This window comes from Pieris brassicae, chromosome 8, assembly GCF_905147105.1.
Source record: "Pieris brassicae chromosome 8, ilPieBrab1.1, whole genome shotgun sequence".
NCBI lineage: Eukaryota > Metazoa > Arthropoda > Insecta > Lepidoptera > Pieridae > Pieris > Pieris brassicae.
The window spans coordinates 14,787,240-14,805,108 of NC_059672.1; the positions used below are offsets into that span (position 1 = coordinate 14,787,240).

Genomic DNA, 17,869 nt, shown 5'->3' on the forward strand with positions numbered 1-17,869 from the left:
CTTAAGAATATTTGATTTTACGCGCAACAAATAAAGATTGCAACCAATATCAAAAGTTATGCGATACATACGATCATTATTCAAATATAAATGTCTTATAAATATAAATAAGCAAAAACAATTGAATTGTCTTTGGTATAGGACGTATACACAAGCTCTTAATGACCTTTACTATAGGTATATAATCGTATATAGCTTTGGTATTATTTGTTTTAATTTTATTAAAGAGTGTCTGTTCTATGTTTAACTGTGTATAGAAATAAGATGTCAGGTTTTTGAAGTAAAACTTCGATATCGGCGGTGTAAAAAAAATTACCGTCATAATTTTCGGTTACGCGTCACATTTTTCGCTAAGCGCAGACCTTTTCTTGTCCCTACCACGGTTGATTCGAAGAGATTCGAATCCATTAATAACAAAAATATATAATAACGATAACAATGATAGCAATAATTTTATTACAATTAATGAAATTTTGTAATAATCTTTGTAGTAAGGTAAATAAATAATTGTATTATTTATATTCAAAAGTTTTACTACTTAAGTGTGTACACACATTTTTATTTATTGTTAAATGAGACAAAGCAATAATATATTTAAATATTCTACCGAACATTTGTTATTTTACGTTTGCGTAACTTTATATTAAAAACATGTTATAAATACATTATTAACTTTAATTTTGAAGCCAATTTAAAGAAAACATTATTTCCTTTTTACTTAACTTAACTTTTTACTTAATTACACAAATATATCGTATTAAATTTTAAATTTGTTTTGTTGTAATTAATTGAAATTGGTTAATATGATGTTAATAAGCACTTATATTCCATCTCGTTTATTAGTTTCTATCTGTTATTAATCTCGTTTTAATTAATAAAATTGTTTATAATGAAAATTAAAGGATACCTTTAATAAATTTAGTAAATTTCATCGAAATTGATAAACGATGTAGCAGCTCGGAGTACAGAGACTGCGCGAGACCGTGAACGGTCACGCAGTGGTGACGGGGTAGCGGTGGAAGGCGCAGCAGAGCGTAGCGGAGCGGCTGGCTTATGCAGTTCCCGTGGGTTCAAAGACACGCGCCACTCACTTATAAGTGCTTCTTTATATGTTATCTGGAAGATAAAGTCGTCGCTAAATTTCATTTTGATTTATATATTTACTAACTAACGGAACCGTAATCCTGTTGTACACACTAACACACAAAAACAATGTAATTAGATTCTTATTTGTTTTTTGCGACTGAGGCGCAAACTAGCTGCTGTGGTATCTGGCAGAATGACCAGAGCTGTGGAAGAACTCTGCTCCTCAGAATAATGCTGAGCCAGGGTCAATTACAACCACAGCACACACGCATTACACAATTAAACCTTTTTCTTTAAAAAAATTGTAATCTCTATATTATTATTCTTTGTTATTTATTTTTATTAATGGTATTTTATGTGTTTCTGTGTGTGTTTTGTTAGTAATAAATGTTATGTCTATGTCTAATTATAAATATAAACGAATCGATTCATAGGAAGAGATTAATTATTTGTTATATATACTGCATTCAAAACATTGATTTAAATTGTTATATATTATATATTTTCGTGTAGTTATAACTGGTTAAGTTAATTTTGTTCTGGTTAATTTATTTTCTCTTCCTACTGTATTACACACTCCGCCCGCGCCGTAGTGATCCATATACATTTTCAATCCTACGTGTGAATTCCTGGTCGAGCGTAAACATATCCGGTGAACAGCAAAAAATAAAGTCAGTTTATAGTTTTGGCGAGCCCCTTATTCAGTATTTTGTTTTGTATTTATGTGTGTGGTATATACATATAACCAGAACGCTTAAAAACCACAATACCGGTCCGACGAGGCGCTATCCAACTTAGACGTACCAATATTTAATTTTAAAAATAAATTAAATTAACCTATACCCATATTTTTACACTCCTAATTTCCTGTTATTGTATGCTAGAATAAATTATCTTATTAGCGGTAGTGGTATTTGCAACATCAACCCTGTCAAAGCTCATTTGAAATGTTTATAACAATTATTGTCAAATGTCACGTGATTGAATTGTGAATCACAATCGCTTCAATTATAGGTACAAATTAAAGGATCGTTATTCATTGTAAGCTTTCAAATTGTCGACTTATATTATTGACCGATTTTTGAATTAGAAGAGGCGCATCGCTTGTCTCGAAAATATTTAATATACATCGTAACTATTGCAATAATGTAGATGAATAATTTGAAGAAGGTTTTGGCTAGATTAGACTATTTGACAGTAATAAAATAAAGTGTTGTTGAAGGTAATCTGTATAAAACATGGTTTTAAAAAAGCGTCAGTTCTATAGCGACTAATAAATTTGAAATGGTTTAAAAAAAATTAAAATTTAGATTTATGTAAATAATTATAAGTTTTAATAATAATACATAGCTTTAATCCGTTCAAAAAGTGTTTTCCTTAATGTGTAAAAGGTATTTTAACAAAAGACAATACTATGATTTTTAAAGTCAAATAGCATATTATCGCTACCGTACTAGTTTTAAAAATAAATCTTACATTAAAAATTCAAATAGAAATATAACCTTACATTTGAATAGTTTAATCACAAAAGAGCTGCCTGACCTTGCCTCGAACACAATCGGCATTTTAACAAAATAAAAAATAGCACAAAGATGCAGCAAAATGCTTAGGTCATATTTTTTTTAAGAGGAAAAGTAGGTTTTCCAAATGGAAATTTGCCAAGGAAATGTATTATTTAAATATCAGTGTAGTCCAACTTTGTGGGACAGTTTAATTACCTCACTTTATTAATAATTCAAAGTTACTCCTTGCTATTTGAATTGCATTCACAGTTACCTCGACTGCCTTTAATTGTCGTGTTTGCAAAATTATACACAGAATTTAATTTGGGAGTATCGTAGGTAGTCGTCTAGATTTAGACTAGAAGCTGGAGCGTGACCATTTCAACTGTGAGGTCGTGAGCTCAAATTACAGCTGTGCACCAAGGGATTCTATTTTATGTATGCAATTGATACTTGCGAAAACATTGTGAATTTATCGTGTCTTTGGGATCATCCAGAGTTATCTTGGCGGGAAATAACACTCCCGTATGTCAAATCCAATAGGTTTTTGATTCATAGTTAGACCTAAGTATTGACTCTTTTTTATCCGCACAATATATATAAATAGGCATGCAAATGCCATATCAATTTTTACAATGTCTTATTAAGGACATAAAATAATGTCAAAGTTAAATTATTTGCAATCGGTGTCAAATCTATGGCCCAATTTTTTTTCTCATAATAATGTCTTTACTCGATAATTTTTCTTTAATCAGCCTTCTATAACAGTCTCACGCCGTCAAATAGTTCGTTTCGTTCGTTCGTTCGTTTAGTGTTCCGAATGTTTATATTTTGGTGGGCGCAAATTATTACTTCTACCAACTTCTACTGAGTAATAGCTAGGGGATGAAGCACCCGCCTTGAGGTTTCAAAGCCGCGCACCTCGGCATTTGAGTAATACTTTGTGAATAATCTTTGATTCAAACTTACGCTGCTTACTGTATAAGAGAAACAAATATTCACGACTTTTACTTGAAACTGGCATAAAGTTAAAACTATTGCCATAATATAAAAAAAATGTTCACGACATTAGATTACAGGTCTCCTTTTAATAGCAATTCAAAAAATTAAAACGGTAAACTAACCTTTTCTTTAACGCAAATTTTTCGGGCATGTAACAAGAAGTCTATAATGGCAACAATCACTCCAATGACCCCACCAACAGCAAGCACGAGGAAAATACCACTTGTGTTCTTCATTTGCAGTGAACCGCTGTCTGTCTCATCTGAATCTGTATTTTTCTGTAAAAAAAGTCCCGTAAATATGTTTTTTCAAATAATTGCATCCAAACAAACTTAGGCCGGAAATTAGGGAAGGTTTCTAAGGTAGGTATCCGTAATAATGTCTGGGCATACATATCGGGTGATTTTTCCTCAGAAATGTAAGTGCATGCTCCTACTCCGTGTAGGAGCATGCACTTACCTTGCTGATAGAAACGTTCGATTCTTATTTATTTAATTATTAAAAATAATAAACTTATTTAATATGAGATGAGAAGCATGTAATGATTGCAGCTTACAAACATTGCATAAAATAAAGCTTAGCGATTTAAAACACTATAAGAGTTTTTTCAGTTCTTCTCGTACGTAGGAACGTAGAGAAATGGTAGGTTATTTTAGAATTATTTCTTTGACGTTCATGTAGTTACGTACATGAATAAATTATATTTTAATTTTATTACAACATACAGCTTAAATGACCTTAAGGAATTGGGATTTCAATGTAGGCATCTCTGGGGTGTACAGAAAGCCCCAAAAAGGCCATCAAATATATTTTTTATACCGTTTGGAGACGGATAACTTTAATGTTCCTTTGTTTTTAGGTGTAAAGCAACTGTATAACTTTTATAGACTTATTTGAACATTTCTCGTTCTATCTTGGATAAATCCAATAATTTTAATAGACCCAGTACAATATTTGTAAATTATTACTTCGCAATGAGAAACGTTGTCCTCTTCCTCCCACCACTTTTTCTTGAGTGCTAATAACTCTCCTGATTCTTGCAAAGCCAATATCGCGCTGTCAATGTAGCTTTTGTATGGAGAATCTACGATACGAAAACTCTATTAGTAAACAAATTAACCATGGCATATATTGTAGCTATCGAAAATTGCTACACGCTTATCCTCTGCGTTAAACCTAAGTTTAAAAATATTTATACGTCCCAATACAATTCCCTACAATTAATAAATTACATTACATTTCTGAAAAAATAAAAAGTCTTGACCTCTCAAGATTATCTATATATGCAAAAATGGTCCCTCTAATAGTTGTTTATAATCTAATATGAAGACGACTTCGTGTGTATCAGCTTTTCTATAGATTTAGGGAGTTTAATAGACCCCTGTGAAAAACAGAGTCGTTTGTACTAAAACAAGTTTTGATGCCCAGCGCTTAGTTTGGGTAAATATATTTGGCACTCTGACCTAAAAATAAAATAGTATTCATATCGAATATGTAACCCTCTTGAATCTATCAAGCCCACTTACAGATACTAAAGTATGTAGTAATATTTCGAAAGCCTTTGTATAAATTAAAATACACTTAACAAAAATAAAATAAAATACTTTTTTTTTACAAAAGTCCACACGTTCCTTTATGTGGTACATGTTTTATGTTACACAAAACGGCAGGATAATTTGTGTTGTGGTGTACAATGTTTTGTTTTTCAATTGTTTTTATATTATAGGTTTGCGTTAATACCTTGTGGCAGTTGTTTGACAAACATAACATAAAAATACTTACTTTTCGGCATAGCGATCCCATAATCTTTCGAGTCCAATTTATTACCAACCATTTTCAGGTCGCAATATCTTTGCAGATAATATTCTATAGCGGTGGACTCCATAAAGAAAGCATATTTCCCTTTGCTTCGTAACACGCGAAGTAGGCCCTCTTCGTTTGAATGAGTAAAGACTGTCGGTTTTGCCGCTTGCATGTTTGACCAGAGTTTTTTATAGACCGTATCATTTGATGTCTGTAAATAAAAAATTAAAAAATTTCTTTAAGGAACCAACTGTTTCATCACGTGATTTTCCCCCTTATTTATAATTAATAAGTTTTACCTGATTGATAGTCAGTACTGATTTGAAGCGTGGCTAACACGCAAATAGTCTAACGTAATAGAAATGAAATACGCGATACTTACGAAGCGTTCCATATTCGCTTAACGGAAGTCCGCATCGTACGAAGCATCGTGCCAATAGAATACGTTTGCCTAAGTACCTACTTTCAAGCTGTCGAAAATAATATTATCGTATTGATGTATACGAATACTTAGAAACTATCGTAAAGTTCGTGTAAACGCCTTTGTCTCTATTTTATTACACCTTCAGAGTAATAAGGTTTCTATTTACAAATAAATTAGCTTTAGTTACAAAAAAATGTAGAAACAAGCTCAATTTATTGAATTAACAGCGTATTACTAACCGATACTCGTAAACGACTGAGTGCCTTAAGGTCGACATAAAACCAGAACACACAGGGACATTGCTCCACCACTATGAAATATACATGTAATTGTCTCTAGAGTCTGTCTGGATTGTCTCTTTTGAGCTGTTACGGAGTCATTAAGTCGAGACAATCTTTCATAGCACTTGCATTATTTCTCACTCGTTTACGTTTCATTCCATTTTTAAACAAAATATTTTCTTTCACTATTAAAATTGACACACACAAGGCCACGGAGGATAAATGGGTATAAATTTATTGAGCAAGTCTTTAAATATATTTTCTTACGCGCGCGACTTCATTGTCAAATTAGAACAAAACAATTGCAAAGAACTGTCATTAATAAAGTTACTTTGAATTCCTTTTTTTTGTTTCTTTGAATTAATTATAAAATGTTAAGAAAACACTTTTTAAACGGATTGAAGCTATGTATTATTATTATAAACTTAATGAGTAAAAGCCATGTTAACAAAAGACTTCCTTTTATTACCCGTACAGGTATGCTATAAAAGTATCGGAAAATTTAATTTCAAAGTCATTAATATAGGATAAGATTTTTGTTGAAATCTCTAGAATTAAGAGAAACTGCTCCAAATGGCAACAATTGTCACTTTGACACCAAGTTTGAACCCAAATGTATGCTAGTGCATGGTTAAAATAGTCACCAGAGAGACTTCGGCGCACTCACAACAACGTTTCGTATTATTTGTTTTATAATTACGGCTGAATTTCTAAGATTATATCTATTGCACTCAAGAAAAACAGAAATCCAAATAACAATTATGCTAAATCGAACTCGCAATCTCGTTTTTATTATACTATAATGTTAACGATTGTGAAATAGCAACATAAAGTTTCATAAGTATCATAATCTTTTCCCCAGATAATGACAAAATTATTAAGCATAGCAAGCTTAGCATGATTTATTATATATTACCAAAAATGTAAGAATAATCAATAAATACAAAAATATTTTCTAAAAAAATTACATTACATAATATTTGTAAACAATGTATTATTGCGTCCCTTTATTTGCAAAGAAAACTAAAGAGAATGACGATTACTTTAAGTACAATTGAGTATTATCTGTATATACAGTTATATGGGTATTAGTATCTAGCTAAATTTCTATGAAAAACATTAAAGGCTTTAGACAAAAAATTAAATTTATTGCAGAGCATGAACATTTTACATATATATTTGATAAACTTACCTCAAAGAACTTAAACGTAGAAGCATTTGTGACCGCACCGTACGAGATTTTACTTTGTTCGGCGAGATCTTTAACGTCCGTTATTTCTGTGTTACGCCGATTATTTCTAAGAAACGTAGACATATTGGCGGTGTACGATGCTGTAACGATTAAAGCGAAAAACCACCACATTCCAGTTACCCAACGCGAACCAGCCGCCCTGTAGATAACATCTCTTATATCAGCTTTGGTAACCAACACAAAAGGTATGAGATAGAGTTTACATTATTACGTAACAACGAGAAGTTTTTACTACGCTTCTTCTTAACAAATATTGGTTATTTTCAGAATTATACCAAATATGGTATAATTCTGGACAAATATTGATTTCTTTTTAAGAATTCATATTTACTCTATATATAAATCTAAGCTAATAAATTAGATATTTTGGTAAATCTTGAATGACGTTTAATTAGTAATTGCTATATTTTCACCTTGGTAATATATCGCATCCCTGTGTCATAATGGAACCCATAGTCAGCCACATACAATTGTATAGACTCCATATGTTTTGTAAGTTTTCCGGGTTTTGGTTACACGGATGAGGATTCACCCAATCCCCTTGACTCATTCTAAAAATAGTTATGTAATGTACTTAAACCGCAAAAGAATTATCCATCGCTGTTAAAGGAGTTCAATAACATCACAAGAATAAACTAAATAAATCGTATATTAAGTAATACCTCACATGAACTATAGTATTTAATTTTTTACATATTTAATAAAAAATATTAATACATTTAAAAAGGTACACATTTACATATAATAGACAAAAAAACCCTGTCACACTTTAATATACTTAAACATATAAACTTTTATGTGTATTATTATTTTATTATTATTTTTTATTTATTTTTACCTGTAATATAAGGATAATAGTCATACTTTCTTTTGGAATGTACAAAAGACTAATTTCATATATTTTTCAGTTCAGTACTCTCAGTATTTTTATGTTTAATTAATACCATTTATCAAACATGCCAAGATGGCAAGATACGTATTTAAAAAAAGACAAATGTGCTATATACTCAATAAATATAAACCACAGACAACGCACCGTGCACAGAGCAGCAGTACAAATGAGACAATGATGTACGTCGTTCCCAAATAGAGCCACACATCTAAAGACAAAGGTTTTATGAACGAGAACATATCTGGTGCTTCTGGTTCTGACTCCTTTATCAACATGCTGATACCCAAAGACATGAATGGTATTGAAAAATCTACAGCCGAATTACGATCGGCTGTTATCGTAAAGTCACACACAGCTAATTCAGCATTCTGAAACAACAACACTAATTTAATTGTACCTATGGTTCGTAATATATGCTTTGTATAATCAACAAATCAAGCTTAACATAATAAATTAAAACGATCGATACTTGACAATTATCATTTAAACAAGCTTGGAACAATTTCTCTTCATACGGTATGAAATGGTTTTTTTTACCTTTTTTCTACCATTACTGCAACGTAACACTAATTTGATAGAAATGAAAAAAAAGTAACCTAAAGCTCAATAATAATAATAATCTCTAATCGTCGTCTAATCATTTCTTTGATAATTTTAATTTCGAAGACAAGTAGTTAAACCTTCTGTCTGACACATTGCATTTGCGACATGCCAGTTTCCTGACGATGTTTTTCTTGACGGTACGAGCGATTTTTAGATGCGCACATAACAGGCAGAAAGTCTATTGATGCACAGCCGGGGACCGAACTTTCGAACTCAGGGAGGAGAGTCCCACGCTGAAGCCACTAGACCAACGCACCTCTTGTGTATTCGGTTAGTATTAAACTGAATATTATAATATTATTAGTTTCTTAACCGCAACATTATTAAGTGTATGCAATACACGTGTAACTATTGCATCCCTGAAGTTAGTACGACCTCGTGGCATAGCCAGCAATAGTTGCCTTGTGTGGTTCGATACTCGCAGCCCCAGCTCTTGTCACACATCTGCATTATTGTCTTAAGACCAATTCAAAATATCACGAGGTCAGTGTAAGACAGACACGTCAAGAAGTCAGGTAGGTAAATATAAAATTTATTTATTATTTGTATTTAATAAGAGGAGAAAGACAAAAATATCATACATGGTCCAATAGATCGCCTACAATGCCATCCCATTTCTTAGTTCCGGGAACTCTATTACCATAATTATCATCAGCCACTCGGTAAAACTCATACTTCATATCCTCTTTGTATTTTGTCCGTATGACGTTAAATATAGCATCAACAAGGTCCACAGCATAGCCGCGAAACACAACAGTACCGTTTGAATCGTCTATATCGAAATATGGTTTGCCCTTTCTTGATACAACCTAAAAATAATACTATTAACAAATGACTTTCAAGCTTTAAAACAAAGCGCTTTCCATACAGATTTACGTAACAACGCTTAAAGATAATGTGACCAGTGGCATTGTCTCACTTGCTGCGAATAAACAACCATACATAGGTTTCAATGAAAATATTATTATGATTATACGGTTTACCTTTACGGCAGTTTATTTAAGTCTGTCGCCACTTCAGTCACTCGGAAAGAAAGCGATGAGACATTAGCTTTCCAATCCGATTTTTTTAATGTTTCCCTTAATTATGTATTTTAAAAACACAATATGCTTGACCACCGAACTACGAAGACCGTAACATTGGCTACTGCTTATCGTAAACAGAATTATTGTAAAATATAATAATTTTTATTAATGTACACCGAAAATACAATTTAGTTCGAAAAAAAGGTAATATAATATATATATATATATATTGTTTATATAGCTTAGTTTTTATAAATAAAATGTTTATATATGTTCACCCTTATAGCAGACTTCGAAGACCTAGCAGCTGATCGATCCGTGACAGCTTTTTCATCAGTGATCGTGTCCGTTCTAGAGTCCCAATAACCAGTATAAATAAACTGACTTTCGTTACTCAATTTCGAATAATGTAGTACGAAGTTAGTTCTTTTACCCTCTTCGTCGAATTCAATGTTACCCGTAAAACCTTTCGCTGGAGTCTGAAAACAGCTTTCAATTATGCAAATAAGCCATTCATTTTTATTAAGTCGATTTCTCTTTAAATATGAAATGAAATTGCTGAATAAGAATGTATTTATAACGGACAACTGATGCCATACTTTGTATGGACTTGGAAAAGCAAAGGTAACATCGCTTAGCTATTACTATCAATAAATATATCAGGGAACATTTTCACAATATCCTTGATGTTCAACTGTGTCTGTTATCAAATATATTTACACAATCAATAATATTGCGTTAGTGGCTTAGTTAGGACACACAAATCAATGAAAGAGCAAGACTCAGATGAAGGGCTAAATTTAACAAATAAGTCATTATATAGATAAATTTTAGTAACGGTCCAGAATTTATTACAATCAATGTACCGTATAGTCTCTGTACTTAAGCAAGCCGAGGTCATGACGTCCTAAGTATAGTAAACATAAATAAAACTCAAGTACCTTAATAAGAGATTCTCGTAGCGCGTCACCGCTCGACCAGGCGGTTCCTTCGTAATCGGCTTTATTATTCATAAAACATAACGCTGGGGGATCATCTACCCTGTAGAAACCTCTATCTTGTAGCATTCCTCGTATAGCCTTGTCTAGATGGGTTAGAGCATCCGCTGTTAACGCTGTTTCTAGCTAAAACCGAACAATGTTTATACATTGAGGCGGAATACACTCTTTGGAAGCTAAGTTTTCTTTTCCTATATTTATATTATTCTGATTAATTGCTTTGTAAATTGTAATTCTTTTCTTATAATACAATTTAACAAATACTGTAGGCGTGAAAATTTCTAAAAAAGGGAATGAAAAAATTATACTAAATATAATAAACTTAGTAAGATTTCGCCTTATGCATATAAGGTACCGGATCGGTGACTAACGTTTTTTTTTTTAAAGATCAGCTTACTACCGAATTAATCGAATTGGTACAGATACATACAGCATCTCAAACTCTGTAAATTATCACAAATGTATTGAATAGGAAATTTGATAATTCTTTTAAAATTAAAAAAAACATACTTTGGGCTAAGTTATAACTCTGAATCTAGGATATAAATTATTAGAAGTACATACATTTCATATTAGAAATGTCTATAATTACCTACGTACATTTAAAACTTCAATTAGTAGCAAATTTTATATAAAATTATATCTCGTTCATAAAAAGAACATAATTTTAAGGGCGTATAACTATTTATACGTTTTCATTTTCGATATTTAAATAAGCTAACGCGAAACATTAACATACAAAAATTACAGCAAAGAAATCAACTTAAAAGAGTTTTGTGAAACTGGCATTTCAACAACTGGAGAGGCACTTTCAAATTTGAAATGAACTTTATGTTGCAATAAAATTATTTGACAATACATTCATCTTAATTTAGTTACTCAAAATTTTATTTAGCTAGTTTTAAAATTGTTTTTAGCGTTCTATACTCAATGAATCTAATTCTATACAACATTTCAAAATCACTTACCCTTATTGATATATTAGCTGTATTCATATCCATATCTTTCCATCTGATATCGTTTGACGTAGTTAAATGCATCGTAGTAACGTTCGCCATCAAATCTGGTATGTCCTCCAAATTGACCGTGTACGCATCTAAATTTGTTAATATAAAACTCTGTAAATTGCCACAAATATAATGAATAGAAATTTGATAATTCTTCTAAAAATTAAAAAATCTTCTGTATTATCAGTTCAGAAAATAGCAATAGTAAAACTATTTTTATATTATTTAGACGCAACAAATAGCTTTCTGCAGAAATATTCTCACATTTATACGGATTTTACGCAATATTTTTATGCATAATAGCACTTTTATCAGAATTTCTATCTTCTCGTATGCGTATTACAATATCAACGATTAACTTTTATCGGAATAGGCGGCTAATGTATCGTAAACATTTCATATATTTTGCAGAAGAAAATAGAATTGCCTCTTTAGCGACATCGTCACTATATCTCGCAAGATATAGTACTCGTATCGACTATTTCATAGTAAAATAGAGATTCCACAGTCCGTTGTTATAAATGTATGCATACTGTATTTACGCTGTGGTGTAAACAAAAAAAGTGTTAGTAATCGCGTGCAAAGGAATAAGAAATCCAATAAAATGAACCTGATATTGGGTAGAGTTTTCCACCTGTATGATCTCTGTCATGTATTTCCGTATGTTCTCAACGGCACAATCAATTACGTGATAGCTCATATGTTCCACTTTGAATACGCTTTTGAACGATTCTCTGTTGTCACCGTCTGGGTTCAGTTTCATGTAAAATATTTGCTCGTGTTTATATGGCCATGAATTTAAAACTTCTTGGAGGCGGATGAAGCCTGGAATTTTTTCAATGTATAGAAACTATACTATATATTGTTAATATAAATCTGTTTTAGAATTATTCAATAATTTTTTAAACACCTAAAGCCAGAAGAGCCGATGTTGTTTGTGCTTCAGTACAGTTATTACAAGAATGTCAGAATGTAATGAACTTAAAGAAGCTATCAATGATCGTGATTCCGTCGACCGCAATTCGCGTTTAAGAGTCCTTTAGCAGGATCAATATAAAACATTAATTAAATACATAAAAGTAACAAGAAACTTTGTGTTTAAATAGTTTTATTTCGTTTTAACAGATTTTATTATATTATTTTCGTAACGTAAATGCATACCGGCGACAACAACAGACAATTTTAATTGGAATGTAAAACAGAAACAACGGTCCATGAATATATTAGAAAGAAGACAGGAGCAGTGTGCTGATTGAATGTATTTATTTGAAGTAAAATAATAGACATACGCGCTGTCTAAAGCTGACAGTTACAACAAATACGAATAATTAATAAAACTATTTTAAATCACGTGTGTACGGCTATTTAGTTTCATGCAAGTTGAAAACTAAAATATCATATGATTAAAATAACTAATGAACTTACTTCCATCGTCTTCGTAGAAAAATGTGAATTTATCCCACTGCAGCTTTTTAATTAGCGTAGCGTAGGCTTTGGATATAAGTTCCGGCGGTGGGTGATACATAAGCGTGTACAAGTCATTTTTCAGCGAGTCTGCCGGCTCCCAACCCATAGACAAATGTGATATCTGCAAATATATCACGTTTGTAGTATAAACAATTTCAAAGCTATATTCTAGTGGCGTAGAAGTTTTAAACGCAGATAATAATAATCGTTTAATACTTTTCATCTCATGATACTCATGATACAGACAATGGTCTTTTTCACAAGATTTTGAGAACCATTTCAAAGACAAAAGAACTAAATGTTATTTATAATTTGTTTTTATTGGCTTTAAAAATTCAAACTAATTTTAAATTAAGAACCCGCCAAAACTCTTCTCTAGACATAATGGCGTCGTACCAGCTAGTAAGCACGTAACCAAGGTCAAGCTTTTTACTCCTTAGTTCTCATTGATGAATAACTCGTATATAACGTTTAAAAAAATATTACCGAATTAAATACCACGATAGTATTAAGATTAGACAGGCGAAGACATTATTTACTGGCACGGTACATCATCATTAATTCGACTAATATGTGACCGTTTAGTGTTACGTGACTAAGGTATAAAAATCAACATCTTTAATTATATATTTTTTGTTAAATTGATGAGCATTTATTATTTCAATATTTTGCGCTTTTTAAAGCCATGTTTTATACAGATTACTCTCAATAACACTTTATTATTCATATTGTCAAATAGCCTATTAGCAAACGCGAACGTAATTCGAAAATCAAAAATACCGCAATACATGGCAGCACCAATTCAAAGGTTTCACTAACAAGTTTCTATTTAAAATTTATGAAATAACAAATAGCTGTATTGGAATATATTCCTTAAAATCTTCATTTGAATTTAAGCGAATTGGACACAGTATTACATTGTACTTATTACAATCACTCGTACAGAAAACATGCACCTAAAATAAATATATAATACAATTTTACAAACTTCTATGGAATTCATTTCAGGACTCCAGTCCACTTAATGTCGACTGGCGCTGACGTTAAACCTTTTCAAACCATCTCATAATGTTCGCTTACGAGGTAGAATTGTATTTGGTGATGCTCCGAAATAAGTTCAAAGGTTTGTATGTATCGTATTAACACTGTTATGATTCAAACTAAATTAATTTTAAATTATATTATTATATCTCATTGTTGGCCTAGTGGCTGGAATGTTTCTATAAGCACATTCATCTCTCGCTCAAACGAAAAAAGAGAAGAGGAAAGCAGCACGCCCTAGAACTAAAAATCGCGGTTTTTACAATCTATTATGGAATAAATTGTCTCATATATATTGGTGGCCGTCAATGTATAAACTTGCATTTTTATATTCAATCTGGATGAGGTGTCAAATTGGTGGAGGAAATTATTCCCGGATAACAAAAATAAGTTTTGTTAAGTTTTTCCTTTTATGGCATATCTATATTTAGATCATAGGTACATTATTGATTTTTCCCTAATTTAATTTATGGCTTCACATGCTGAACACTGCTCTTATGAGTTATTTGTCTTTTAATTATAGAAAAATCAAGCTTCGTAAAATTTCTAAGACTGGCTTTAGTGTGATGGCACTTTATAAAACTTTCCAATAAGTACGTGACATGTTAGCTTTTAACCTACTTTCGGAACATCGATTTTGACCGAAAAGTGCAATGTAGTGTACATTGCACTTTCTTTGTTGCCAGACAACTTAAAAAACCTTAGAATTTGGCGATAAAAAGAGTGGCGGAGAGTTTATTGCTAGTTCTTCTCTTCCGTTCTACACCCTTGATTTGAGAATTGGCAGTAAATGAAAAATTAGAAGCATTTTATATACATTTCTGTTTGTGACGTTCATAGGTATACATTGTGTTACCTATATGAATAATTGATTTTGAATTTAGATTTTTTTGAATTTCGCCCTAGTTATGTTTCCTTACATAATTATAGGTTATGATCCAAAGGGTATCTAAAGTTGCAACACTTTCTCATTTGACCACTTTGGAGATCAAGATAAATTTTCTAATTTGTTTTTATTGCGAGAACTATAACTATTAGGGATACCTTTTATTCATATTTCTTTTATGAGCCTCAAAATCAATCGCACTGTTATGACAATGCATACGCTACCAAAACCTGGTGTCCTATAATTACAAAGTCCAAATTTTTAAGGCAAAACTTACGTATTACAATTTCGTAAGGCAATTTTTAAAAGCAACTTTCTCTAAAAGCTTCAATATGCTTCGTGATCGTATTTGCATTTATATGGATACTCACATTCAGTCTGTTGCATAGCAGGCAAGTGGTATCACACACGCCGCCTGTCGGCCGCGGGTCGATCAGTGCCACGATGCCTCTATTGTCCGATGTACTTTGGCATACTAAAATTTGAAATAAGAACGTTATTTTAAATTTAAAGAATGTTTTTGAATCCTACCAACACATCAGCATGTGTTATATCAGATAAAATATTATAGAAAATTTATTATAAAGACTGTATTAAGTATAAAGAAATTGCACACAACCACACGCAACACTCGTCGAGTGAGTTTGCTTATCTTGCCGAAGCCGCGCACAAATTATTTGAAGAGGTCAATTAGGTATGAGGGTGTGCAACTATTTAATCAATTACCATTTAAAATTCGCAATATTAGCGCGTTTAACAAATTCAAAAGGGCATTTAAAATACGTGTCAGAGTGAATCTACTAGTCTATAAAGTTGGTCGTGTATTTCGCTCGTATATACATAATGTTTCTCATGTAAATAAAATATAATTTTGTAATGAGAAATAAAGTTCTTTAAACATTAATAACGACATGTTCCCAGGGCAGGCGGTTGTTTTTGGAAATTAATGGATGACTTATTTAACTAAAACAAAATAAAGGATGTGGGCGCCAACAGAATTTTAGGATTATCCTACCAAACTAAATAATTGCTTATTGTCAGCATATAAGTTATTTTTTCGACGACGATTCGACGACCAATCCCTCTCCGGACCGGAGAGTGTTCAGAGGAGTTGTTCGGATTAATACCTGCAGCTGAGTTTCATCATCGGACGTCGAGGCAGAATACGAAATTCCACCCGTCGTCCGCGCTTCCACGACTGAGCATTTTTCAAGGCATTTTTTGCCGCGCACCACCGCTATGTGGAACCTGCTTCACACTGAAGTATTTCCAAAGCAATTCGACTTAGGGTCATTCAAGAAAAGAGCGTACCAATTCTTAAAAGGCCGGCAACGAACTCGGGAGCCCTATGGCACTGACTGTGTCCATGGGCGGTGGTATCACTTAACATCAGGTGAGCCTCCTGCCCGTTTGCCCCGTTTTATAAAAAAAATATTCTACCATGTGTATATATAGGTATTGTATACGAAGTTTCCAAAAGCGTAACCAACAACTGAAATAAGCCTTCAAAAATAAATAAATTCTAAATTCCAAAACCGCATTTTTGAAGTCGGTTCCAAGTTACACTTATACATGTACAAATCTATGTCCTCTATAAAATTTTAGTAAGGTTTTAATTTGTTTGAGACCTCTGAGATTGTAATAGTTAATTATAAACATATCTTTACCTCAATTCTTATCGTTCCTGTTACAGGCGACAAAAAGATCACATTAAAATATACTATTACTAAGAGACAATCAAGGCATGTATTATAATGAACTTACAATATAACAAACAATATATTTTAATAACTAAAGGAATAGCTACGAACAAACTTGCTTTTTTATCTTATTAATTTTATTATATTATTGTAGCTAGTGTAAGCTGTGTTTCGTTAGACAGAGACACACGAACTTTACTATAGTTATGTCAAGTATATGGAAATGACTTTTTAACAGCTTCACTGCATCGATTTATCAAAATGTGTATAGTTTACTACAATAATACTATTTGCACAGTGCATGTTCTTGCTTGCAAAAATATTTGTATTCCATCTATGGGTGTATCTCTAGTATAATTATGTTTGCTTTATATAAATTATGCTAGTAAAGCTAATTATAAAATAATTAAATAAATATTTTTCATTACCTAATTAATTTCACCTATCATTCGTAAGGATAGTCCTTTAATGGAAATTGTGTAGGTTTTATGAGTGGCGCTTAGAGAATGGCATGTTTTAAAAACCAGTATTTTTATTGAAGACGCCATTGTTTGGCTTGAAAAAAATTTGAAAAGCTCACCTTCTAAAGCAGTAGAATAACTGTCAACAACCTGTAGGCATATAGGTCGGCCATGATACGCCCTCGTAGTGCCCGAGTTCACAATATTGTCGAAAGCTTTTGCTGACGTCGACAGTGTTTGTTTATTAAATATAGCCCCTGAAAAAGTAAACAAACTTAGAGAATGAAAGAGTTATGAATAAATATAGGCAGTTCTAACCTATTGGATATCGTGTGCTTTCAGCTGCATAAGAAATTGTTACACTAAGTAGAAGAATAAACGCAATCATTCTCTTTTTGTTTAAACGAGCACACGGCTCGACTGCTTTTACCGTCTGGTG

At 32.0% G+C, this 17,869-nt stretch overlaps 1 protein-coding gene across 1 annotated transcript; it reads right to left on the reverse strand.

Moving 5' to 3' along the window:
* Positions 1-785: 785 nt before the first annotated feature.
* Positions 786-17,850, reverse strand: LOC123712700 (glutamate receptor ionotropic, kainate 2-like). Its single transcript, XM_045665910.1, has 16 exons — positions 17,749-17,850; positions 17,550-17,687; positions 15,641-15,744; positions 13,301-13,463; positions 12,486-12,700; positions 11,837-11,986; positions 10,812-10,994; positions 10,149-10,349; positions 9,427-9,654; positions 8,387-8,610; positions 7,764-7,901; positions 7,291-7,489; positions 5,373-5,604; positions 4,559-4,674; positions 3,713-3,868; positions 786-1,116 (listed from the first exon to the last, which is right to left on the reverse strand). The coding sequence occupies exons 1-16, from the start codon at positions 17,816-17,818 to the stop codon at positions 919-921; spliced, it is 2,715 nt and encodes a 904-aa protein (XP_045521866.1). The 5' UTR covers positions 17,819-17,850; the 3' UTR covers positions 786-918.
* Between the last annotated feature and the right edge of the window lie 19 nt (positions 17,851-17,869).

Excerpts from the sequence above, each read along its gene's own strand:
- LOC123712700 (XM_045665910.1), bottom strand. The coding sequence starts at position 17,818 with ATGATTGCGTTTATTCTTCTACTTAGTGTAACAATTTCTTATGCAGCT. Across the intron at positions 15,745-17,549 it reads TTATTCTACTGCTTTAGAAG|TATGCCAAAGTACATCGGAC; the intron begins GTGAGCTTTTCA and ends TTCAAATTTTAG. Across the intron at positions 11,987-12,485 it reads AAAACTCTACCCAATATCAG|AGTTTTATATTAACAAATTT; the intron begins GTTCATTTTATT and ends GGCAATTTACAG.